Source organism: Carassius auratus, unplaced genomic scaffold (assembly GCF_003368295.1).
Source record: "Carassius auratus strain Wakin unplaced genomic scaffold, ASM336829v1 scaf_tig00000295, whole genome shotgun sequence".
NCBI lineage: Eukaryota > Metazoa > Chordata > Actinopteri > Cypriniformes > Cyprinidae > Carassius > Carassius auratus.
The window spans coordinates 28262-55158 of record NW_020523291.1 but is presented as its reverse complement, the minus strand read 5'-3'; the positions used below and the strand labels follow the sequence as shown (position 1 = coordinate 55158).

Genomic DNA, 26897 nt, shown 5'->3' with positions numbered 1-26897 from the left:
TACTGTAAATACAAAGGTTCACGAATACAAGTACCATGCGATGCATCTGGTATACCAAATGCTGCCATCACTGTACCATGATGGTACCGTCACGCAACAACAAACACCTCAAAAGTAACTCGTTACAGTCACTTCACAAGAAGGACAACCAGAATATCGCAAACCAGCTGTGAGAATGACACGAATAACGCGCGCGCGTCTAATCCATATCTCTGCTAGTAGTATCTCTGGGTTACTGACGTGTGTGCACGCGCTCTTATATCTGTGCGCTCTCGCTTTACGCGCAGTTTGATGGCGTTGCCGCGCACTCCTCTTTGTGTTCTTCGATAATCGCTTATCATCTGACGGTTTATGGACGGCGTGGACCAGATATTATGATAGCACGTTGTCAGGGTTGGTTCTACAACATCTAAGCCAAAGTGTTCTGTGGAAACTGTCACTGCGTGAGCTCCGAACCGAGCCGTGAGAGATAAGAGAAGAAGTTTGCCAGATACAGGTGCGATCTCTCTCTAACTCCAGCTAATGATCACAGACACGGATCTGGACGGCCGGATTCCAGTAGATCATATCAGATCTAGCGCAAGGTGAGCTCAGATACACACTAATATAATGAGCATGTTGGTGAGTTTTCTCAGTGAAGGACAACCCTGACAGCAACAGTGATGCTCTTTAGAGAAATAGAAGGCACTGGGAATAGTTACACTTTTTACTCAAGTAAATATTTCTCAGGATTTCGGAAGCACATTTTAAGTGTTGAACAACCAAAAGATGTCGAACAATTATTGCACAGGAAAAAACGCTCGTTGAAGCAGGTTCGCAGCGGGGCACGGTGTCACATTTACAGTAGATGCCACGATGGGAACATTCTGTTTATTGACACCGAATTAAGATGAATGCATCTTCTGAAATATGACATAATATTTCTATTAAAGAAGATATGGTATCTTCCCCAACATACTTAGTAGAAAAAATTTAAACAGCAAAACAATTATGTGACACAAAATTGACGAGAAACTAATTATTTGGCCAACAAACAGTTAAAATTTTCAGTTAAAATCTACCTTTGTTGAATTTAGTTTGTACAATGCACTGAAATATCCTTATTTACAACAGTTTTGAATTTGGTGTTTGAAACCAACATACAGTACTAAACCACTGTTAGAGAGAAAAAAAACAAAAACAGACTCTGTCCTAACTTGTAGCAAAAAGTTGTTGAGAAACCTGAGATTGTTAAAATGTAAGTTTCATTGATCTTTATCCATTAATACTCTTATAAGCACCTCCGCAGATTAGAGCTGCTTGTCAGTGTCATGTTACCACAAGAGTGCTGACAACATGTTCATTTAAACAAGATGCAAAACATATGTCGTAACTGTGAACATCAGCCGTCGATTGGTAAGAGCAGTGAGTGAACTTTACCATTTATCACAGGACACTGAATATTCAGGCAGATAGATACTGTTAGAGTGCTGTAAGGTCTGTTTTATGAGCATTTGAAATTAATTGAAAGAATAGAAGCGTGCTGACATCTTCAACCTCTGCCACGTTGATTCATAGTGTTTAGAGTGCACTCTCCTGCCAACATTACACGCACAAGTGTTATTTACAACACACTACATGCTCTCACTCTAACATCTCTGCTTTTAAATTAAATTTATTAGAAGCATGTCCAGTGTGGGTGTTTTGTTGAGTTCGGGTCAGAATTCTGTTACAGTCCTGTAGGACCTGCTGTCTGCTGCTTATACCTTCTGTGATCTATTTTCATCAACTTTCACACTGTCTTATGTGGTATTCAAAGATCAGAGGAGCTTTACAGCCAGGGGTGAACTGAGTTATATATGAATTTCATAGATGCTTAGATAGAATCCAACTGTACACTAACTGTATCATCTGCGAAAACACAAAAATGCACATCACAACACAAAATTCTGAGCGGTTCAGCCATGTTCAAAGCCCTTGGAGAGTACTGATAAACCCAAACCTATCAACACACATTCTATGTTAATATACTACTCTACCAATTTGGTATGTTGCTTTTAATCTGTATACAGGCATTCAGGAATGGTATGATTTATCATGTTTTGCTACTGTTTTATAAAAGTAGTATATTATGGAATGTGAACATCATCCAAAAGTGCAAGCAAGGTCAGTTTTTTTAATTATTATTATTATTACTTTTAGTATATTTTAAGCTGATAATAGACAGGGATATTAGCTGAAAATATTTCTGTCAAGGGCAGAAATGTTCAGTCCCTGGATTTGTATCACATTTAAAGGAATGCTCTGGGTCATATATAACTGAAGATGTATTGACTGCATGTGTGGAATGCTGTTGATTACCACAAAGTATTTAAGACTCGTCCCTGAGCAACCGTGTGAAAGATAAAACACTTACAATTGAACATTCTTTGTGTTCTCTTTAATCCAGTTGCTTCATAATTATGTAGGCTACTCCCTCTCTCGTTTCATTTTCCTGGGTCAGGGTTTCAGCTTTTCCTGAGACAAAAAAAAAAAAAAAAAAAAAAAAAAAACAGCAACCATAAAACAATAAGTCATATATACAGTGCAAGAAAATTCACACAAAAAAATTATTTCTGTCATTATTTACTCATCCACAATTTGTTCTAAACCTCTTTGCCATTTATTATTATTATTATTATTATTATTATTATTATTATTATTAAAACCACACAAAAAGAGAACTGGAGTACTTTTGAAGAAGTTTTACATGGCTCATCCAAAAATTAAAATTTGCTGAAAATATATATTTAGCCTCAGGTGAGTAAGACAATATGTAGATGAGTTTTTTTATTTGTCAGAACACATTTGGAGAAATTTAGCTTTGCATCACATGCTCACCAATGGGTCCTCTGAAGTGAATGGGTGCCGTCAGAATGAGAGACCAAACAGCTGACAAAAACATCAGTTATTCAGAAGAAATTCACATGACTCCAGTCCATCAATTAACATCTTGGGAAGTGAAAAGCTGTGTTTGTAATAAATCCCTCAAGACGTTTTTAACTTCAAATCATTGCTTTCAGGCTGAGTCATCTATCCATAATATTGCTTTTTCAGCTGTTTAGACTCTCATTCTGATGGCACCCATTAACTGCAGAAGATCCACTGGTGAGCAAGTTATGCACTGCTAAATTTCTCCAAATCTGTTCAGAACTGCCAATTTCTCTTTAAGAAAAAAAGATTAGAATATTTTGTTTTCCCAAAAAAATCTTAATTGTTATATTTAAAGCTGCAGTAGGTAACTTTTGTAAAAATATATTTTTTACATATTTGTTAAACCTGTCATTATGTCCTGACAGTAGAATATGACACAGATAATCTGTGAAAAAATCAAGCTCCTCTGGCTCCTCCCAGTGGTCCTATTGCCATTTGCAGAAAGTCATCCGCTCCCGGTAAAAAACAACCAATCAGAGCTGCGGTCCGTAACTTTGTTTGTGTTCAAAATGTAGAAAAATGTATATAATAAGTGAGTTCACCATGAATCCATTTTCCAAACCGTGTTTTTAGCTTGTCCTGAATCATTAGGGTACATCTATAATAAGTGTTTATATTCGGACTATTTTAGATTGCTTCGGGGGTACCACGGCGGAGTAACCCAGTACCTTTGTGATTCTTCATAGACATAAACAGAGAGAAGTAGTTCCGGCTACAATGTTCTTCCGCAAGACGCAAGCAGTTCTGTTTATTAACCGCTAGAGCATCAAAAGTTACCTACCGCAGCTTTAATCATTACAACAATAGCTACATATAATACATAGGAGGACTAGAGATGTGCACATGTTTTCTGAAGGGACAGCGATGACTGTTAATGTAAACAATGATCGCTCATCATTAGCCTATGTGTGACTCTGCTTTTGTTGACTTCAACACTCATTATCAACTCTAAAAGGAGTCAGAAGGGGAGCTTTAATTGAACGCTGTTCATTTTAGCTTATAAATACATAATCTTTGGCAGTATTCAGCACATATGAATGTGGTGGACGCATTTGCTGTAGAAGCGCGGACTCACATACCGTAAGCGTTAACACGGATGAGAGCGCAAAAACACGGCACAAAAATGAATGAAACATATCGCTGCAGCTTCAAACAGGCTACTTTAAAAGTAACTGTTCAAAAACAGGCCGCATTAAAAACGTGAAGCTGAATCTATGGTGCATTCTTATTATGATTATTAGGGTAATCTACCGGAAGCGCAAAAAGAATAGTGCGAGTTTAGCAGTGCGTCATGTATTCATTCAGATAACAGCTGTTATTTTCTTCTTAAGGATATATTTGAGAACTTATTAAGAATTTTTCAAGAATTGCACTTAACAACATTTTTACGAACTTCGTGGAATTTATCTTAAGAAATTTATATCTTAAGAAGATTTTTGTGAATCTGGTCCCTAATCTCTATGTTGTATGGAATGTACAGGTTCATCATATGCTCTGTTCAACAGTCCAGTCTTCTATAATCTGCTTAGTTTTTTTTTTTTTCTGGGTTCAGCTGTATTGTTTAATACTTTACACCTCAGGTGCATGGGGTTTTCTTTAAAGAAGATATATTTGTCCTGTGCTCGCTGTGCTTTATCTCTGGTGAGCAGGGATTCTCTTATAGCTGTGACACCCGTCAGCGCTGAATGATAGATTTGGTACTGGTGCACAGGGGAAGTTTATGGAGCAGATGATTTTGCTGAAATATCCAATACACGAGCCATTGACTCTCCTGTGTAGAGACTCAATAAAAAAAAAAAAAAAAAACAGACCTTTAATATGTGTGTGTGCATGTGTGCATGCAGAACCGCAACTTGTTAGTATGTGCAAAACAACATATTTTATTTATATCAACTAGAGGGTTAAAGGATAATTAGGTTAGATAGTTAGATTAGTTGGTTGTTTCACCACTTGTAAACTAGATCATCGTAACCCATCCCCGTGTGTGCTTAAATGAAGTTCAGATAGCAGCAAATGATTTTCCTTGTTTTTTGTTAATATAATAAGTGGAGTCAAAACCCATGTGGCCTCCTTTAAATATTATATTTTTGCCTAATCAACATAATTGCTCCGTCTCAGAGGGAATGATAATGATGTGCCTCTTCCTTTCTTTTCTTGTCTAAGACAGGCTGATCTTCTGACCATGCACTCTAGTTGTGTTTTTTTCTCAACACTGCTCCATGGCAACAGGCATGATGATCCATCAAGAAAAAAAAAAAAAACATGCATCTTTGATATATCTCCAGAACTGCATTAATTGCTTTTCACACTTTAAACATTTGCAACCCCCCACATTATCGTTATGAGATATGTTGTTGTAGATGTAGATGAAAAGCCTGTGTAAATGATAGATCTGATCTTTTCTCATTGAGTCTGCAATCCAAGCTTGCACATTAAACAACATCTATTTTAAAACTAATTCTCTCCTATCATGCTGAAAATCTATTCTGTGGCTTCTGACAGTGTGTTGGTGTGTAAAAAGGCTTTGGAGATGCTGTTAACCAGAGACATATAAGTGTTTGTCTCTGCTTCAGATGTAAGTTCCTTTAGTAACTAAGATGAACATACTGTTAGAGTACATTTGTGTGTGTGTGTGTGTGTGTGTGTGTGTGTGTGTGTGTGTGTGAGAGAGAGAGAGAGAGAGAGAGAGAGAGAGAGAGAGAGAGAGAGAGAGAGAGAGAGAGAGAGAATAGGTATTGTTAGGGAATTCTAGTTGGTTTCAAGGATGTTTTTGGGGGTTTAGTCGTTTTGGGGGGGTTAGTCGTTTTTTGTCTTTATTGTCTCTAATGTCCTTGCTTGTAGGCTAAATGAGATTTTTTGTTACCAATTTGGGCAGAATAATCTATTACAGTACAAGTGATTTTAGAAATATAACTATATATAATAATAATAATAATATATATAATAATTAGTAATGCAATAGTGAAGAATGTAGCTTTTTTTATCCACTAGGGGGAGTGTAACCAAAAGCTATTACATTGATTTTAGAACTTAATATATATATATATATATATATATATATATATATATATATATATATATATATATATATATATATATATATATATTATATATATATATATATATATATATATATATATATATATATATATATATATATATATATATATATATATATATATAATACAAATTATTAAGTTAATGTGACACTGAAGACAATTCAGCTTTGCCATCACAGGGATAAATAACATTTAAGCATATTCAAACAGGAAATAGCTATTTTAATTTGAAATTATATTTCATAATATTGCTGTTTTATTGTATTTTTGATCAAATATATGCAGTCCTGGTGATCATAAGAGACTTCTTTCAAAAACATGAAAGTGATCCCATAGTTTATTTTCCAACCCCATATTTTTTTATACATTACATTACCATGCATTAATGTCTATTAATCATAATCTAGTGACTTAGATGTTTGAATGAAAGAGACATGATCTTATATAATTGATCGTATATACCTCATTATAACTTAATGAATGCAAACCAAATAAAAAGATTATTCATATCAGATGAATAATAAGTTGGTAAATTAAAATTATTTCACTTTGAGACACATTTGAAGCCACTGTAAAATAGTCTGACCTTACACCAGTTGAATTTTATATCAGTTCATGTTATGTTAGCATGTTAGTGTTAATGAGATGTTGCTATGCAACCATAAACATCCTACAATCACAATGTACAGTTACAACGTAAAAACGAATTTCTCCTAATCAATGAAGCCATCTGTACTGTAAAAGACCTGTCATGTGTATGCCATATAAATTAAATTACACTATGATATAAATGATACAGAAGAATTTATCTTCAACATGTCACACAATAATATTCATTCATTATCTCCATTATGAAATGGTTCAGATTGAGTTTCACACTTAGTGGCATTAAACAAACCCCAAGTACAAGCAATATTGCAAGCTACTAAATTGCACACGTACGGACTATTCAGCTTCTCTGAATTTCATTTAGTTTCAGCAGCGCTTCAAACGTGTCTTTGTGTATTTGAGTTTGAGTCTACAGATACTTGTGCAGCAGTGATATCCACTGGGTTGACGGGTCTGTCTGCTATCTGACTTCTGTCACTTGCGTTTCAAATGTCCAATGAGAGCCAGAGCTCATAAGGCTGTGAGTCATAGAGCACATGCTCTGGTGTGAACCAACCAACAGGATAAAATGAATGTGGGTCTGCCTTTGTTACAGGATTTTGTTTGTTCTCTCTCCATCTCGCTCTCTCTCTAATGTTTTGTTTACGCTTTTAATGATATCACTTCAAGGTATGCCATACCATAGCTGCTGGCGTAAAAGGACATCTCTTTGTTCTTGTAGAAATGTGAGCAGCGAATGCTAAAAAGGTATAAAGGAATAAATGAATTGAAAGATTGTTAATTTTTACTCACCCTTATGTTGTTTCAGACTTGTATGGTGTTTTTCTCTGTAAAACTGTACAAATGTTACAGAATGTAATAGCAATGAACATCAAAAGTGCCATAAAAATATAATAAATTCAAACCATATACACACCAAAGAAAGGTTTCTTATTGGCATTTATGGTTCCATGAAGAACTTTTAACATCCGTTGAATATTCATTGCACCAAATATACTTTATAGTGGGAAAAGGTACTTCAGATTATTGAAATATTCTTCATATTAAGAAAAAAAAAGGTTCTTCTTTTGCGTCACTAGTAAAACCCTCTTCTGGAACATTTGCTTATAAGGGTATAAAAAAAATAATAAAAAAAAATTATATATATATATATATATATATATATATATATATATATATATATATATATATATATATATATATATATATATATATTAAAAATTTACTTACTCTTGAGCCATCCAAGTTGTAGATGAGTTTGTTTCTTAATTTGAATAGAAATTGAGAAATTTAGCCATATATCACTTGCTCACCATTAGAACCTATGCAGTGAATGGGTGCCATCAGAATGAGAATCCAAACAGCTGATAAAAAGATCACAATACTTCACAAGTAATCCACATGACTCCAGTCCATCTATTAACATATTGTGAAGTGAAACGCTGCAAGTTTGTAAGAAACAAATTAATCATTAAAACATTTTTAATTTCAAACTGTTGTTTGTGGCTAAAATACAAGTCCTCTAATAATTTATGGATATAGTGAAAAGGTCATCTCAATCGGAGTCAGAATCAGGAGAAAAGTTCACAGATCACGCACCCCTTTTCGAAAACAGTTGAAAACAGTTCTAAACAGATATGATGGTAGATGTAAGGACAACAGGCTGATGGACATTTTACCTCTAGAAAGTGTGATTACGGACTCTGTATTTTGGCCAGAAATACCTTGATACCTTGCTTTGATGGATTTTCTTTTTTCTTTTCTTTTTTCAAACACACTGCTTTTCACTTCACAAGACTGATGGACTGAAGTCGTGTAGATTATTATTATTATTGTGATGTTTTCATCAGCTGTTTGGTCTCTCATTCTGACGGCACCCATTCACTGCAGAGGATCCACTGGTGATGTCATCCTGAATTTCTCCAAATCTGTTACCATTAAGAAACAAACTCATCTACATCTTGGGTGGCCTAAGGGTTAATGTCTTTTCAGCAAATTGTCATTTTTTGGGTGAACTGTTGCTTTAAGAGTTTCTAACTTGTATTTTAGGAAAGAAAGTGATTTCTATGGGTTTGGAATGACATGAGGGTGAGTTAATGATAACAGAATAGTTATTTGTCTTTAACCCAGGTACAAGTAAGGGTAACCATGTAAGTGCTAAAACCAATGACATGAAGCTTCAGGTCCTCCCATAATTCTAGCACATGAGGAGCCCGATGCGCCAGTGCCCCAGCAGGAGACACAGTCTTTCTGCTCTCGCTACATCATGGAATGTGTCCTCATATGCTGGTATCCTGTAGGCATAGCTTGTTCATTCCCAAATGCCTTTCCAAGAATTACATAAAAGGGAAATGCAAATTCACAAAATGCCCCGCAGGAAGTGACGCACATGACTGTGGTTTTGCATTACAGGCATCTGGCAGTCATATATTTGGCTTTAAAGCATGAAATGAGGAGGGGAAAATGAAGAACTGTGATTGACAGGTTTGCAAACAAGGACAGGGTGCTTCAATGAAGAACAGAAAATGAAATTTTTACTGAAATGCATCTCTGCAGTTATTACTTCTCAGCTATTTTTGGTCTCATTGCATGCTGACTGATGCCATATTCTCATGATATTGAGTATTATAGCACGTTCAATAAAGACGTGTATAAGGTCATTAAAAAAAACAGACTGATGTAAAAGGACAGTACACAAGGAACAGTATGTGTGAAAATGAGTTTTGCTGTAATTTTTCTTTAATGATGGCTATAAAAAATAAAGCATGCTCTTGCTTTAATCCTAATTAGGATAAATCCCTAACAATAAATGACCATTCAAATAAAAGCCTGTACTAGGCAGATAATACAAAAAGTGACTAGTTTGCATTTCCTGAATGAAATACCAGTTCTTGCAAGGCAGCAAAAGTATAGTCTTAAAGGTTTTAGGCTTTGGTTCATAGATTAAATGCCACATCAGAGCTGCTTTGCTGCTGTCATGACAATCAGTGTGCATCTTGTTTTCTATCAGCTATGCATGTAAATCTATGCATGAAGCAGTTGCTGAGATGGTTAAATAGCTGTAAAATAACTGGCAAAGACCAAATTACAGCATGCAGTGTAAAGAAATGCAGTTTCTTAAAAAGTAAGGATAAAATATGTGAATTCGGTCAGTGTGTGGTACAGGTTTGAGATGCATAAAATTACACAACCACAAAGGCAAAGTTACTTCCTATACTGCATATCTCACTGAAACTATTATTGTTAATATATATACTGTATATGTGTGTGTATATATATATATATATATATTAAAAATAATTTAAAAGTATAAACTTGTTTGAAAGGACATCTCAGATTTAATACCTGTAAAAGCATGATTTAACCCAGTGACCAGAAAAAAACATTTAGCTGTCATTGTATATAAACTAAACCAAGCACTAGGAGGTATCACAGAATATGAACCGTATAATAACAGAGAAGGTTTTGAGGGGTGTAAACCGTGCTCCTGGAGTCTCATAGGGATAGGAGATTGCATATTCATAACGCATTTTATAACGATAAGAAGCATATTTAGTCAAGTATGCTGTGGTTTTCTTCTAGAATATCATGCAAAATGTGCAGAAATAGTTGTCTTCAGATATCTCACCTGCCTCTGACATCCCTCATCAGAAAAGAGACTGCAGGATGCGGTTGTTTAGCCAAACGGTCTCTATATATATCAGTCATTTTGTGCATTTAGTTTTGCTGACCTGTTCACAGAATGGAAATTTAAGGGAATGTGCTCTAATACAGTGGCCAAGTCAGTGGAAGTTAGCAAAATGGCTTACATCGACTTGCTCATATTTGAAGGTTCTATCTCAAGAGACGTGTGGTAGAGAAAGAGCGTGGCATTTTAGAGCGTCCGACTCTTGGTGAACAGAAGTCAGTGTTGATGTGAAAATCAATATTTGTATAATCTAGAGGTTTGAGATTTCATGACCCTCTCAGAAGCACCTGCCTCAGTTTTTCTCAGCTTGTTTCTCTGTCATTATTATACTATTATTATATAAGACTCTAATGAACATACCCTTCAGCTAAAGTGCAAGTAAATGTTTCCTTTTGGGAAATACATGAGTAAACAGGATTTCAGCATTATTGATTGAGAGCATGTATCTAATAAACAGCGGATGTGTGTGTCCCATCATTCCTAGAGAGGGTTTAGCAAGCAGGGCTAATCCTCTGTCATCTTGAAAGTGGGGTAAATAGGCATTTATTCAAAGGCTTTTCTTGGAAGATCCGATATCAGCTGCAGCCCACATTTAGCCCCAGACTGTATCCAGAGCCAGAGCATTGTGAAATGAAGCAGAAAACCCTGGAGAGCAGAGGTGCACAAACTGAATAATGGATCCACACACTAGTATCTGTGCTACACACTAACAGTCTGCACAAAACATTAAGTCGCAAGTTTAACAAAGCGGCATTAGCTCTTTTGGTGTCTCTTGCTGTTTGAAAGAGGGTTTCTCATGGCTCTGATTTCTATTTGGACTGACATGCTCCAGCTTTGCTGTTGGGGGTTGTTCATCCAGCTTGGAGGCTTTTGTTGCTGTGCCATCCTCATCTCTCATCTCTGCTAGAAATGGCCAATCTCACAGAGGGCTTCCACTGTGGGCTTAGATTTGGCAGGTATAAGGACAGTGGGATTCTCTTAAAGGTCAAAGACTGTTGACTGTCTGTAACAGTGATACGTGGGAGACTGGAAGAGAAATGAAGAGGCAAAGTCCCTCTCTGGGTTTGGGCTTTATTTCAGTCCAGTATGAACTCATGTTCCTGCTCCATTTGAAATGAGTGCATTTTTACAACAAAGTTGCTTTTTGTAGTTAACATTAGCCCTACTTCAGTCAATATGAACTAACAATGAGCAAAATGTTATTCTCAGCATTTACTAATACATTTTCAAGATTATTATTATTTATTTATTTTTTACTATGGAATACTATTTCCACCATGGGATAAAAAAAAAAAGGTAAAGAATTTTTTTTTTAAATACAATAATTTTTAAGTGTAAATTGTAAATTCGGGTCAGGGGGCAAGATTTACTGGGTCAGTACACTGCATCATTAAAACATATATGATTATTTTTTCTGTACATTTGTATTTTTGAGGTAATGAATGCAGATTATGTGTTTTGAGGACTTGATGATGTTTTTGTCCATCTGAGGCATTCTTCTGGGGCTGTCTGTAGTCTGTAAATGAGCTTGTGATGCTAATGTTCTGGTCCATTACCCTCTGAAATGGAAGCATACAGTAGATTACTGCTTGCTGGAGTCCTCAGTTAATACAGCACTGTATCTGACTATGCAAATAGTGAGATGGAATAATCTATATTAGCTCACTGGCTAGGTGGCATTTTCAAACATCTTAATGAGCAGGTGGGTCAGTGCATTGTATTTGTGGCTCTGCAAATGTCACTGCTTTTTGATAGAGTTAGCTGATTTCAATAAGAAAAAAAAATTGCATTTTATATTAACCTAGTGTCTCCTTGATAAGTTACACTAAAATTAAAGCATGCACAAGACTCTAAAAAAAATAATAAACTATAAATATGACAAAGAACATAATTTTACACATACTGCTCCAGGTTTATGAATGTCCCATGACGTATGTCTCATTTCACTGAAAAATATACAAACATTTTAAAACACAAATTAGACAGATTATATAAATTCTGAATTTGTGATAATAATATGACATCATGTTATCAATAAAAAGGAACTATTTAAAAATGTAATATAATCTAATTACAAGTAATAATTTTTTTTTAATTCAGTAAATGCTGTATGAAAATACAAAGAAAATGGAAATGTTTAATTTGACAATTTTATGCAATTAAAAATACATTATTAACATATAAATAAGGTATTTTTCTCTATAATTTCTTTGCCCTTAAAGGATTAGTATACGTAATGTGTTAATTTGTGGATGTGTATCACAGAGCTAGTTCAAGATGCAAATTTTTATTCTGGAAGTGAACTAATAATTTAAAAAGTCTCAGCCAATGACATTAATTTAGAGATCAAGCTGTATATGAACACTACCTGTGTTTCTGTCTCTCCTTGTTTATTCTGATGCGGCAGATAAAAACCTCAAATACCTGGACATGGCATTTTAGGGGAGCTGTTATTTTACCACACAGGAGTGATGGAAACAGGCCCACAGTGTTTGTAGCAATATGGGGGAAGATATCACAAAGGGAGAACCGAGGCCAAGATCTCTTTAAGTCTTTTAGCTGATGTATTTTTAATGCTTCCCTCGTGCTGGCGGATGGGTGAAAAAAAAAAAAGAATTGTTCATCAACTTTTTACGGTCACTTCGAAGAGACGTGGCTGTGGGATTCATTACCATTTGTGGGGGCCTGAGGATTTCAAGCCTGCCAAAATTAATATAATTTACATATACATTTATCTACCTTTACATAAGAGTATTTTCCATGTAGAGACTGATGTTCTGCTGGGTGGATATGGGAGACTTCGAAACCAATGATCTTTGATACTGTATGCCCAGTCCATAAAGTTGGAGCACTAAAACATGTAATAGTGCTGATTACCATATTACAAGGAAAGCGGTCAGAATGACTGTCAATGTGTATCTCTTCACTGCAGTTAAAAGCACATTTATTTAAAGAGGCCTATTGATATCAGGTGGTGGAAAACTCATTTACTGTGCCAGCAGATGTTTGCCGCCATTCTCTCATTTAGCTCTAAAGGTCAGTCATGAAGGCTAAGTAGATACAATCATATATCCTGACACTTTTTCCATACCTCAGATCCTTGTATTGGCATTTTTATATTAATTCATATGATTTTCTACAGTTCAGTTAATGAAAAAAGTCAAAGCTGCCTGATACACAGAACTGGACAGACACAAACAGTGCCAGACAAACTGAAACAACAGATTGACTCTGTCTTCACAGTTTTGTTTAATACAGTGATCAAATCATGATATTATTATGCATAACAATATGTGACCTTGGACCACAAAACCAGTCTTAAGTCACTGGGGTATATTTTTATCAATAGCCAAAAAACATTTTATGGCTCAAAATTAGTGATTTTTCTTTTATGCTAAGTAGAGATCATGCTCCATTAAGATATTTGTAAATTTCCTACTGTAAATATATCAGAAGTTAATTAGTAATATGCATTGCTAAGAATTCATTTGGACAACTTTAAAGACAATTTTCTCAGTATTTAGATTTTATTTTGCACTCTCCAGATTTTTAAATGAAAAAATTCAAAAGCTTTCAAATGATGTATACATTTCAATTTTGAGAAATTGACACTTAAGGCTGGTTTTATGGTCCAGGGTCACATACTGTATAGTGAACTTGCATGTGCTTCATAAGCTCGAGTTTTCTGGTCTCTTAGTTTTTTTGTTTGTTTTTGCTATAACAACACACAAAGTATATATTTAATTATACTATAGTATATAATAGTGAGCCTTTAAAACAATTTTCTAAAACTAAAACTCAGAAATAAATTAAAGCTAAATAGGGTTATCAGTAAAAATAGACAAGTAAACAATAGCAACAAAGGCACATAACAAAACCAGAAAAAAGAATCTTGTAGCACGATATGAGTAATTTTATTTCACAGTAATGATAATATATCACAATATAACAATTTTTTGCTTTAAATAAGAAAATACCGTATAAATTTCATAATTCTTGTCACTATCACAAAAAAAAAAAAAAAAAACGAATACTAGCTTTAAAAAAATCTCTTTTTGTGTTGTTTGATTATCATTAATGACTGGGGACAGAATTAGACTGCTGTCCCTTTAAAGCTTTCATATGTGTTTTCTTTCTCAACTGTTTGCTTTTACTTTAGACCTAAATGTTTTTATGAGGATTCTTGCAAAGATGGGCAGGTAACATTGCAGTTTAATAAATGACAGGGCCCCAGACTGTGACCACTTTTTTCAGCCAGTGTGACCAAATTTTGTGAGCAGTCTTGCTGGTGCAACCACCGCTTTGTCCAACTCATAAGAGCTGCCATATATATTTTATTTATTTGCATTTGAGAAAAAACAAATGGCAAAAAACTAGGCTACTCGTTTGAGCTCTGCAGTTCATCAGCTCCGACCTACAGCCTACTTGAGTGCAGCGAAAGCGAACTGGTCCAAGCTCAGAAATGAGTTACTGACACTGTCGCTGCACAGTGAGAAGCGTTTGAATACTGCACAGATCAAACTTATTGGCTTTATTAGTCATTCATCTCTTCTTTTTGCTTTATATTTTGACATTTCAAAATCACTATTCTAAAATATCAAAACATCAAGAAAACAAATCTTGCACAAATCTTTAATTTTAGGTGGGCTCAGCCCCCAGTGAGGGTATAATAATAATAATAATAATAATAATAATAATAATAATAATACTAATAGCCTAATAATAAAAAAGTATATATCTAAATAGTTTGATTAATAGGGGTTGTATACTGCAGTATTCCACTGTATTGCATAGATAGGTATAGTATTTGAGTACTGAATACGATTCAAGTTGTCACAATCTCTCATACAGTACACAACCTGTTTACTGTACAAACAAAATGTTATTGTTTACAATAAAATATCTTGGTTGGTAGACTTAGGCTTTCAACATAACATGTTATCTACTACCATGTACTGTATGCTCATATAAAGTTTTATAAAGTGTAAACCAGTATATCACCCACCCCCACACACACACATACACACACACTATATAACTGTTTATAAATAATACTAAAATAACTGAAACACTGACTTGTAATATTTGGTTCATCAACAAAACATTTCATAGACCACATTTTATGGTGTTTAAAAAAATATATATACTCAACTTAACAATAATAAAATGGACTAATTAGGAATCCAAATTGAAACAAATCCAAAGTTATATTTTAAAACCTGACCTTAAAAAAAATGTGAGCAGGTGTGACCATGTTGTTAAAAAGCTACTGAAGCCCACCTGCAGTGAAGATAAATGAAATGTTTCTTACTTTGTTGGACCTACATGTTCTTCTGAAGAGCAAATGCTCTCTGATTAAAGCGATGCATGAACTTTTGCATCTACAAAGGAAGGTGGCCCATTTTCCTCCCATTATTCATCACTGCCTTTTCCTCTGTAGAAAACCACACTTTATCAAGAAAACAAGTGTGGTTGTCCTCTGTCTGACAGTTGCATGAGGTGAGATGTAAGGAGCGAGAGAGAGAGCTGTAGTGGAGGAATATTAAGCTGTTGGTGGTTTCACCACGTGACAGAAACAGGGCAACATCAGCAGAGGTGTCAAGTAACGAAGTACAAATACTTCGTTACTGTACTTAAGTAGAATTTTGGGGGTATCTATACTTTACTTGAGTGATTATTTTTCAGCCGACTTTTTACTTCTACTCCTTACATTTTCAGGCAAGTATCTGTACTTTCTACTCCTTACATTTTAAAAATAGCTTCGTTACTGCTATTTCATTTCGGCTCGTTTTCATTCCGGCTTGTCATCATTCGAAAAAAAAACATATCCAGATAAATCGCGCCATCCGTATGGAGTGAATTTGATTGTGGTTGGATGAGAAGTATAAACATATACCATTCAGACACCCTATTGGTCTGTACGCGATCCATCGCACCTGCACGTGACACAAATCACATCACAGTCCAGCCAGGACATAGACAGTTTTGGGTTCGTTTATCAAAAAATACATTTCTTAAAAGTAGGGTTGGGTATGGAACCGGTATCCGATCGCCTCAGAGTCAGTCCGCTTAAATTTCACATGAAACCAGCGTCAGACCGGTCCCCTCCCGTCTTTCAGCGCGCTCTTCAATCCACAGAGGCGAAGACCGCGAACGAAGCAGCGCATGCGCACTTAAACAAACAGAGGACACAAGGTATGTGTTTATCGATAGATTGTTAGAATATCCATATATGTGCAGTTCTTTGTCATAAATACAGTTTACAAAAGGTCACGAGGTAGCAGTCGGTTTCTCATCTGTAAAGTTTTCGCTCATCACCTCACAGCCGTTTCCTCCAGCGAAAATCTAGCCCTTAACACATATGAACGAACACATACTTTAATTACACTTACTTAAATATACTTAATTTAATCATACGTACTTTATACATACACTACTGTGCAAAAGTCTTAGACACGTTAGTATTTTCACTTAGAAGAATGGTGTTCGGACAGTTATTTATATATTTTGCTGTAGTGTGTCAGTATAAAATATCAGTTTACATTTCCAAACATTCATTTTGCCGTTGTCAAACTGCTTGTGCATTCAAAATCGCACTAGATTATTATTAAAATTAATGGCAAACTGATATTTCCTACTGACACACTACAGCAAAAGATATAAATAACTGGCTTAAAACCCTTTTTGGGGAGAAAATACTAATTTTTCCATAAGACTTTTGCACAATACTGTATTTTAAAAATGACATTGTTGCTACTTTATAAAGAATGACCATACAGTAATTCACAGAACTGATTTAAGACAGTGACAGACAGCACTCATCTTAACTAAATATCAGAGTGAGTGACAGAGATACAGTAGAAACATTATGTGTGGTTTTGTAATGACCCAGATTGTGAAATACATTTATTAGCCTTAGATTAAGGGAAGCACAACTTGCACAACAAGCTATGGATTTATTTTAAATATTTGTAATGTTCTTTAAAGTTATCCATAGTTTTTTTGTGGTTTTGTGTATTGAAAAGGCACTGGACCCTACTTAAAAGTTATTATTTCTCACTGGCTCATTTACCAAATGAGTGCTTTCTCTTCGTCCTCCACAAATTAAGCTACTGTAGGTAGTTCGGTAGCGAGACGTTTTAATAAATTAGCGTTTTCGATTGACGATGCGATTGACAATGTTGTGATAAGTAGGCTATATCAACTTTGTAACTCGTTATCCCCGAACACTGGACATAGCAGAGGTATGTACCAAATACAAGAAGCTATCAATCAAGAAGGTATCAGGATTATGATTTCTTTTCCAGTTTTAGTTTTTGATTAATCACTTGGATTAATCATTCATTTTGACAGCACTATAATGTTTACTGTAAATAGACAACCATACAAGTGTAATTGTTACTAAGCCTGCACCAATGTTCTTGTCCATTGCCCTCGCAGGTTCCTGCAGCTAATCTTGGATGTACATAAACATTCCATTAAAAGTTATTGATGACAAGCCTCTGAAGTTTGACTTTTTGCACCATAACAATACTTACTGGCAACTAGTCATCATATCTCTAGTACTTTAATGTATTTGCATTGTACTAAAATGCATTCATTTTAAATGGGCATATATGTGGCTGAGGAAGACCTGAAGGTCGAAACGTTGCTTGATTAAATTCCTCTGAAGCAGTAGTTTTCAGTGTTCAGACTTCACTTCTTTATTTGTCTATATCATTTAGTTGTCTTGCACCTGCGTCCAAATTGGATGTTTGGGATGTGCACACCATTTTTGTATTTTCATATATGCGGCTGAAACAGGAAGCCTAGTGCATCCCAAATTTTTCAACATGAACATTTCAATATAACATTATGGTCATTATGGCCTATGGCCTTTAGAAAAATGTTTTTTGAGGCGGTGGGGTAGTACACAATAGGCCCCTGTGGCGCGGCCTAAGCTTTTGTTCTTAATGGGATTTTTTCCCCCTTACATTACTTTTACTTTTATACTTTAAGTAGTTTTTTAAACCAGTACTTTTACACTTTTACTTGAGTAAAATGCTTGAGTTGATACTTCAACTTCTACGAAAGTATTTTTAAACCCTAGTATCTATACTTCTACTTGAGTAATGAATGCCAGTACTTTTGACATCACTGAACATCAGCATGTACTGTATTGTATGTCATGATAGCATGACCTCCACACAGTCACATACAGCTGTCAGGAGAGCAGGAGGCAGATGGAAGAGGGAGGTAGAATGAAGAGGAGGACTCTGAGTGAGATGAGTGAACTGCTCTAGACACATGCGTCACGTCCCACAGACGGGAATCAGCACGAAACGAAATCAAGCATCTCTGATGTGTGGTACCTTTACACTTATGCAAGCAAATGTGGACACAGTCTGGAAAGAAACATCTTGTGGGCTGTTTTGTGAGAGTATTGTATTTGTGCCCATGTAATCATGAAATTGTGAGATGATTTACTAACTACAGCTATACGAGTGCTTCTATCTATCTGTCTATCTATCTGTAACATTATTCTACTACACTTTTAAACTTAAGTACTTTGCTTTTCCAGTTAAAAATGACAGAATGCGTCAGCCTGTTGGCTACCTAATTATATTTTGTTAATAAAGCTTTCAAAATAATACATAATCCTGCTCAGGACATCCTAGCATTGTGGTGGTAAGGTTTTGCTTTTTGCAAATGGTGTGCTTCAGTCAGATCCCTATCTTGCTGCAGGAAATGTTTAGTAGATCAAAGAACTTTCTAGAGCTTGAATTCATGTTCACAGTATAGGCTATCAATTTAGTAAGTAGTGGAATGTGACAGTGCTGTAGATTCCTCTCTCATGTGAACAAACTGGTTCAGACTCACATCAGTGATAGCATTATTAAGCAAAGGAATATTGCACCTCTGTAAAGCAACAGCTTAACATGTGCACAGTTAGACATTTTCTATAATAGCTTTCAGTCGTATCCCACACCTAAAAGATGTGTAGACTTCATTCCTTACGTGGTCATTTCCTTGAGAGAAAGGCACAGATAAATGCATAAAAAAACTAAAAAAAAAAAAAAAAAAAAAAAAAAACCTTTATAGGGCTCTGTGTCATTCTAAGAAAATAAAAATGTAAGCATATTAAATTAGACTGCCACCTAGGCGCTGTGAGAGATCACTGAAGTGTCACAATACAATTATAATCACAGAAAATTAAATTGTGTGAAACAGGTTTTGTGTCTGAATGCACACGGAGGGCTTGTTTTTGGTGCTCAGATAGAAAGAAGTCTTTAACAAGACCGCAGAGTGAATCAGAAAGGAACTTTATTATGCCACAGGATCATTTTCCTTCCCGATTATTTTAATCAAGATTCTAACAATCAGCATCTCAGTAGAGAAAAACTTCCACGAAGCAAAAGCGAATGTTCAGTCATTAGTCTCCCATAGCCAAGCGTTTGACTACTGGCCAAATCCAGTAGATTTTGCAGTTTGAACCATTAATATAGAAAGAGCCCACGTGACTGACATCTAAAGTGACCAAACACAGTATGTTATTTAAGGACACCTGAATCAGAAACTAAAAGTTAAATACAGTATATGTGTGTGCTAAATCTGATCTCATATAGTTGCTGCTAAGTGACTCAAACAGCACTCTTGAGGGAGCAATTCGATAAGAATGTATTGTGCTTGCTGATAAATGTTGTTTATTTGCACACATTGTCTGCATTATTTTACAACCAGATAAACTCAAGGATTTATAAAAAACAAGTAAAAATTTGGTGCTGAACACAGTTTGCAAATGATGTTATAGCTCACAGGTTGATTCCTAATGCTGCTGTAGGTTGTGAAGGATGAAACAGACACCTCAATCACCACATACTGTATGCACTGTCAAAACTGTACTTGACTAAACTGTGTCTGGATTATATATACTGTACATTATAATATAATTATTTTTCCAAATAGCTTTTTATTTTAATATTTTGACGTAGATGTTTATATTTTCAGTGTTCGTTTTAATATTTTTGTAAAGTAATTTTATGAGCTTTTGTCATTTTTATTATTTTTTCATCTTTATAAATATTAGTGTTTGTGATACATTTTACATTTCCATTGTAGTTTTTGTTTAGCAGTTATTTTAGTGCTTCTACTTAAACTTCTTCCAGTCATATTTTATATTAAGTTTAATTAAGTTTTTCATCTAAAATGTATTATTTAATTTCAGCGTTATTTTAATTAACAAAATGTTTAAATAGTTTTGGTTTTAGTTAACAATAATAAATGTGTTCTGGAATTTTAATCTTAGGTAAATATCAATTTGAATATCCATTTTTCATTCATACATTATAATGCTGTAATGTAATACTAATGATTTGTTATCATTTTAAATTGTAAAGTCCTATTATTTAGAAAAAAATACTATAGAATATAATATAGGCTATTTCATGAAAAAAGTTCAAATGTTATCAAATTACATTTGCATTAAAACGACAAAAGTAATAGCCTGATGTAATAAGCATAGTCAAATAAATTCAACAGTATACAGAAGCTCCACTATATACTCAGCTGTCATAATAAAGACAATCTGATATCTGATTGTGTGCTCCGTGTTCCTTCGGTGCCTGGTTATTTTGGCCTATATCTGAGATTCTCGGGCACTCTGAGTCATTGGTGTGACACATGCTGTCAGGCTGATGTGTACCCATCAGTCCTTGTGCACTAACTGTACCTGAACTCCTCAGCTCTTCAAGAATCAAGATTAGACCATAGTTGAATTTCACAAGTGCAACACTATGAATTATTTATTCTGCACATCAGAATCGCCCTCACTCACAGATGGCAAAAGAGCGATGCTGAATTCTCACGACTCTTCACTTTTCAATTATATAGCAAGGATTTGGTTTGATGGGTGGTTTCTTTGAATATCATATTCATTCTTGAGGAATATTGAGCCTAGTTCAGTCAACATCTGTTGTTCTCTTTAATAACTGGGAGAGTGAAATAATCCCATGTTTCCATACTGTTGGTCAAATTCTGAATGTATGAGTGACCTTGAGAAAAGCAGGTAATTTTACAAGTTACATAGCTCTTTGCAAACAGTAGCTTGTGCCAAGAAATGACAAGCATGCACACCTTTTCTCTGCATAAAGTGAAAAATAGCTTCACTACCTGAAATAGTATAAAACTGCAAATTTCAACATAGTGAGCTGCATCGACAACATTTTAAAGTGTCATGTGTTCCTGATGCAATATTTTCCTAAAGTTTTGCAGCATATATTAGAAAGCACTTTAGCTGATTCTAAGACATCACATGTATTGTTCATTTATAAAGCAATTTCATAATAAATTGCAATTAGATCAGTGAAAAAAGTCCAAAGGAATGTTATAGGTTTGCCGTATCTGAGGATACGTGGTTGCCCGCGGTTACGAGTAATCTAAAAAATGTTTTAATGATATTCGGGTCGTGGTCGGTCGGGTCATTTGAAATAAAGATGCCAATTAAACCTTTGCAATTAATATAGTACTAGACACAATTTTGAAATACATAGGACTACACTTTATTGGCTGAATAACTGGCGTGAAGATGATGCACGAGCTCATTCTGCACGTAGAGATGGAGGCAGCAAGAGAAAAGGTGAAGACGCTATTTTTGGTAAAACATGATTTTGATGACTTCATTAATCTTTGTTTTATAGAAAACTCTTTTTAAAAGATTTTCGTTTTGTCTAAATTGTATCTGAATTTTGATCAATGTTTTTTCAATCACTTGCTCTAACACAATTAGCTTGTTTTTGTGTTTTGCTTTGGTACCGAAAACCATGGATTTTCACTGGTATTGGTACCTAATACTGAAATTTTGGTACCGTGACAACACTAAATTAAACAGTAAAAAAAAGCACAGTGGAGTATATATATATATATAACAGTGGAGTATATATATATATATATATATATATATATATATATATATATATATATATATATATATATATAAATCAGAAGTTCAGCGCTAACTGCTACTAATGTATGTAAAAGGAATACTGCTGTAAAAAATACCTTATTTGCTAAACAAGTGTTTGCTAACAAAATGTTATTGCACTTTTTTTCATATACAAGTTCTTTTCAATGAGAGAAGTGCACTAAACATTACTTTTGAATTCATAGTTTCAAGTAAAAGTACACAACATAGTTTATAGTTGTGGCATGAACTCTGCTATTCTTTTAAATAATGCTTTATATAACAATAATATTAAATGTCTACTTTAAAAAATGGTTCTTTCAAAGAATACTTAACAATCAGTATTGTTATAGTTGTCATCCTTAGTGTGAACAAAGTGACTGTTGCACATTTGAACTTTGTGTCAGGACATCATAAATAGAACGAGGCATCAGTTTACTGTCTGGGATTTGTCGTGTTGTGCCGCGCTGCTGGTCAGTCAACTATTCTAATAGACTGACCAACTAACCAGTGGCCAAAACCCCCTTAAAAAACCAACAAATCAGATTTGTCTGACTAGGTAAGAGCAACAGGATTTTAATCAATTTTTATTTCAGCACTGATAGCTCTTTAATATCTTTGTTTCCATCTGTATACACATTATTTATTGCCTTATTTATGGAATTTGTCACATGCTGTTGCAATGACAGAAAAATCACAAACAAACTACGTTGTCTTGACTTGAACTCAAAATAAATGTTTTTTTTTAGGAGTTTTGTGAGTCTCATTATACTTTCTTTCTGTGTGTGTGTGTGCGTGTGTGTGTGTTTGACCAGATGAAGTCTGCCGGAGCTGGTGATGAAGGACTCTTTACGGAGAGCTACTGTAACATCTGCAATGCTCAGCTGATCTCCGAGTCCCAGCGTGTGGCACACTATGAGGTGAGTGTGTAGACTCACACACACACACACACACACACACAAAAACATAGAGAGAGAGAGCAGTGACAAACATTACTTTAAAAGCAGGACTCATCAATTGATCATCAGGGATGTAATAATCATTTGTAACCTAAATGCTTCTCTCATGTATCTTTCAGTCACTGCTTTTAAAGTTGTAATGCAGTGCACCTTTCCTCAGACCCACAACCCCTTCATAAGTAACCCAATGATTGACCATTAAATAATCATCCTCCTGCATTATTTACATCTCTCACGTACGGTTCCTGAGACCATGGAGTACACATTGACTAGATTAATGAGCACGCTAATGAGGACAAACTCCCGTGCACAAAATCAGTGTAGATGAGGGAAGATGTCTGTTCAACAGGATCGTTTGGCCAGATTGGTTTACAAAGAGAAGCCAGTGAGCTATATTCAGTGCTGCAGTAACACTTTAGCTCTTCTGTCATTGATCCCTGCGATCTCTCGTCTTGAGAAAACACTCTCAGATGTCACAGCGTTAGGCTGATGTCCTGAATTACGCTTAAACGAGGCTGAATTTACTTGTATTTATTTAAATATAATTATATACTGTCCCTCAGATGGCTTAAAATAGTTATTTTTTGCCAGTTAGAGGAACTGTCTTTTCAACCAGCTGTTGCCAAGCAGATTGAAAATGACTAATCGAAGTAAATTGACATTAAAATTTATTTCAAAATAACCAAGTCATGTTTTACACAACACTTTACATTAAATTAAGGAAAAAAAAAGTGCTAATATAACAGAACAACAACAACAACAACAAAAAAACTATACTGTATTAATCTACACACTTTTTAATAAGACATTTTAATGTGAAAAAAAATAGACAAAATGTAAATATTCATGAACAAGTATTATTATTATTACTACTAATATTAAAAACAAGACACTCAAAACAATGTTTAATAAAAATGTTTTTTACATTTATCAAAAAAAATTTATTTTGCTTTCTAAAAATATAATATTTCTACATTATTAATATTTATATTAATAATATTGTATTATAATAATTAATACCACTACTAGTACTACTACTAATAATATTAGAAATATATGAGAAACTTAGGGAATATATGCCGCAGAGGGAATTTTTTGAAGGTTCTGTTTAACTGAACTGAATCATTCAATGAAATGGACAACTCGAAAATCTCTTATGATCTCAGCAGAGATGTGAATCATAATACATTTTCTGATTCACAAAAAAAAAAAAAAAAAAAAAAAATTCTGATTCAGAAATAGCTTTATTGCAAACAAATTTGTTCTGGTGACAGAAGCTTACAGTTCACAGAGACAACAACAACACACAGATGATAAGAAATAAACATACCGGTATGTGAAATACACACACACACACACACACACACATAGATGTGTGTGTGTTTCCTTTATATATATGTATATATAAACTGAAGTAGACAAAATGTGTATTTACACCTGTGGTATATAGATTAGATAAAATTAAATAGAATATAAATTACAATGAAATGAAAAAAGTTTTAGGATTATATTAAGTAAATAAACAGAGTATTGCACATCTTTTATTGAACAGCAGGGGAGAACATTTGCAAGGCAAAGAAAGTTTTCTTGTGTCATTTAAAGTTAAAAAAGGAGATGGCTTGGATGTGAGGAATCCAGAGCTATTTTCTGAGCCATTTCCTCACTCTGGATATATACAGTTATTGAAGGGTGGGCAGGCGAACACCAATAATCCTTTCAGCAGTCCGAACAGTCCTCCAGGAACACAGAGCTGGGTTAGTCTGGTCTGGAGGAGTGCTGGGATGATTGTATTGAAAGCCGAACTGAAGTCCACAGACAGGATCCTCACATAAGTCCCTGGTTTATCTAGATGTGGTAGGATATCCACAGACCTGTTTGCTCAATAAGCAAACTTCAGGGGGTCCTTTAAGGGTCCAGTGATGTCCTTTAGGTAGTCCAACACCAGTCTCTCTCAAAAAAAAAAAGGATTCATTTAGGAATAATTTCAACAGTGTGAAACTGGCCTATTGGGATGCTTTTAATGACACTTAAAGACAAGATTTTAAATTAAAATAATCACAATATTCACATTGTTGAATGTTTTTTTTTTTTTTTTTTTTTTTTTTGTGGAAATGCTATTAATAAAAAAAAAAATCTGATCCATCATCCCTATAAACTATACACCTGATATGAGAAACAATGGAACAAATATTTCCCCAGTTTCCAAAAAAGACTGCTGTGTACTCTAAGAAAAAGTTCATTTCAGGACCTGGATCAACTGGCCATTTCCCTGGAGAGTTGAATAGAAGGAAAGGGAGAGAATTAGAGAAAAACAGAGAGAAAGATAGAGACATTCTGTGTGATAGCATGAGTCTGTCGCAGCACAGTACGCATTTGAGCCCTTCCCGGGACTGAACCACACCAAACTCTCTCCCCCTGTCAGAGCAACTTTAATGGACTTTCGGATATCTAGGAGCTTTTTCCTCTTTCAATTTCTCATGCTACGTGTGAGCATGTGCACGCATGGCTGATAATCTGATGGATAGCTAATGGACATATACTAAAAGCTCAGGTTTAATGTCTCATCTCAGTCTAGAGAAAAACCTTATTACCTGTCAGCTGCCCTGCACCGTCCGGATTGGACACTTCTGTCTTTTCCATATCACTCTGTATTGTCTGTCCTGTCAATTTCTCCATTCTGCTTTCACTTGTTTATTTCAGTTTCCCTGCTTGTCTTAATTTTTTGTTCATATCGACAAAAATATAGATAATTAATAAACAATAGAGAAGATATTCAGATATTCATAATGATATATATTAACATTAAAACCTTTAATACTCAAGACCACACTGCCAAAAGCACCACAAGTTGGTTAAATGACCATGGTTTTGGTGTGCTTGACTGGCCAGCGAACTCAACACACCTGAACACCAGAGAGAATCAAGAGGAAGATGAGAAAGAAGAGCCCAGACAATGCAGATGAGCTGAAGGCCACTCGTCCCCCTTGGAATTATAAGGTTCTATCTGACATTTTTGTCAAAATTGAGTTATTCACATATTCTTATTCTGTGACAATTTATTTACATTATGTGATGTTTTATTTTAAGTTGTGTACATTTTGGGATTTCTTATTGAAAAAACAAAAAGGTTCTATCTACAGAAGTCTATGGAACACAAAAACTTTAAAGCTCAATATCTCAAAACTTCTTATAATTCCAAGGGGACGCGACTGTTAAAGGAACTTGGGCTTCCATACCACCTCAGCAGTGCCACAAACTGACCCCCTCCATGCCACGCCGAAATTGAAGCAGTAATTAAAGCAAAAGGAGCCCTTACCAAGTATTGAGTACATGTACAGTAAATGAACATACTTTTCCGAAAATGTGTGTTTTTTTATTTTTTATTGGTTTATTTTTTTATTGGTTTATTATTATTTATTGGTCTTATGAAGTATTCTAATTTGTTAAAATAGTGAATTGGTGGGTTTTTGGTAAATGTGAACCAAAATCATCACAATTAAAAGAACCAAAGACTTAAACTACTTCCGTCTGTGTGCATTGAATTTATTTAATACACAAGTTTCACAATTTGAGTTGAAATACTGAAATAAATGAGCCTTTCCACAACATTCTAACAACATTGAGATGCACCTGTATAGATCTAACATTACTTATAGTGGCTAAGAAAGATTATATGCTTTCAATTTAAACAA

At 34.7% G+C, this 26897-nt stretch overlaps 1 protein-coding gene across 1 annotated transcript in view; it reads left to right on the top strand.

Moving 5' to 3' along the window:
- The first annotated feature begins 316 nt into the window (after positions 1–316).
- LOC113068973 (zinc finger matrin-type protein 4-like) overlaps positions 317–26897 on the top strand; it is a 47793-nt gene continuing 21212 nt past the window's right edge. The window contains exons 1-2 of the mRNA XM_026241936.1: positions 317–584; positions 23062–23166. Coding sequence (XP_026097721.1) covers positions 23062–23166 — 105 coding nt within the window. The 5' untranslated portion in view covers positions 317–584. The remainder of the gene's footprint in view (positions 585–23061; positions 23167–26897) is intronic.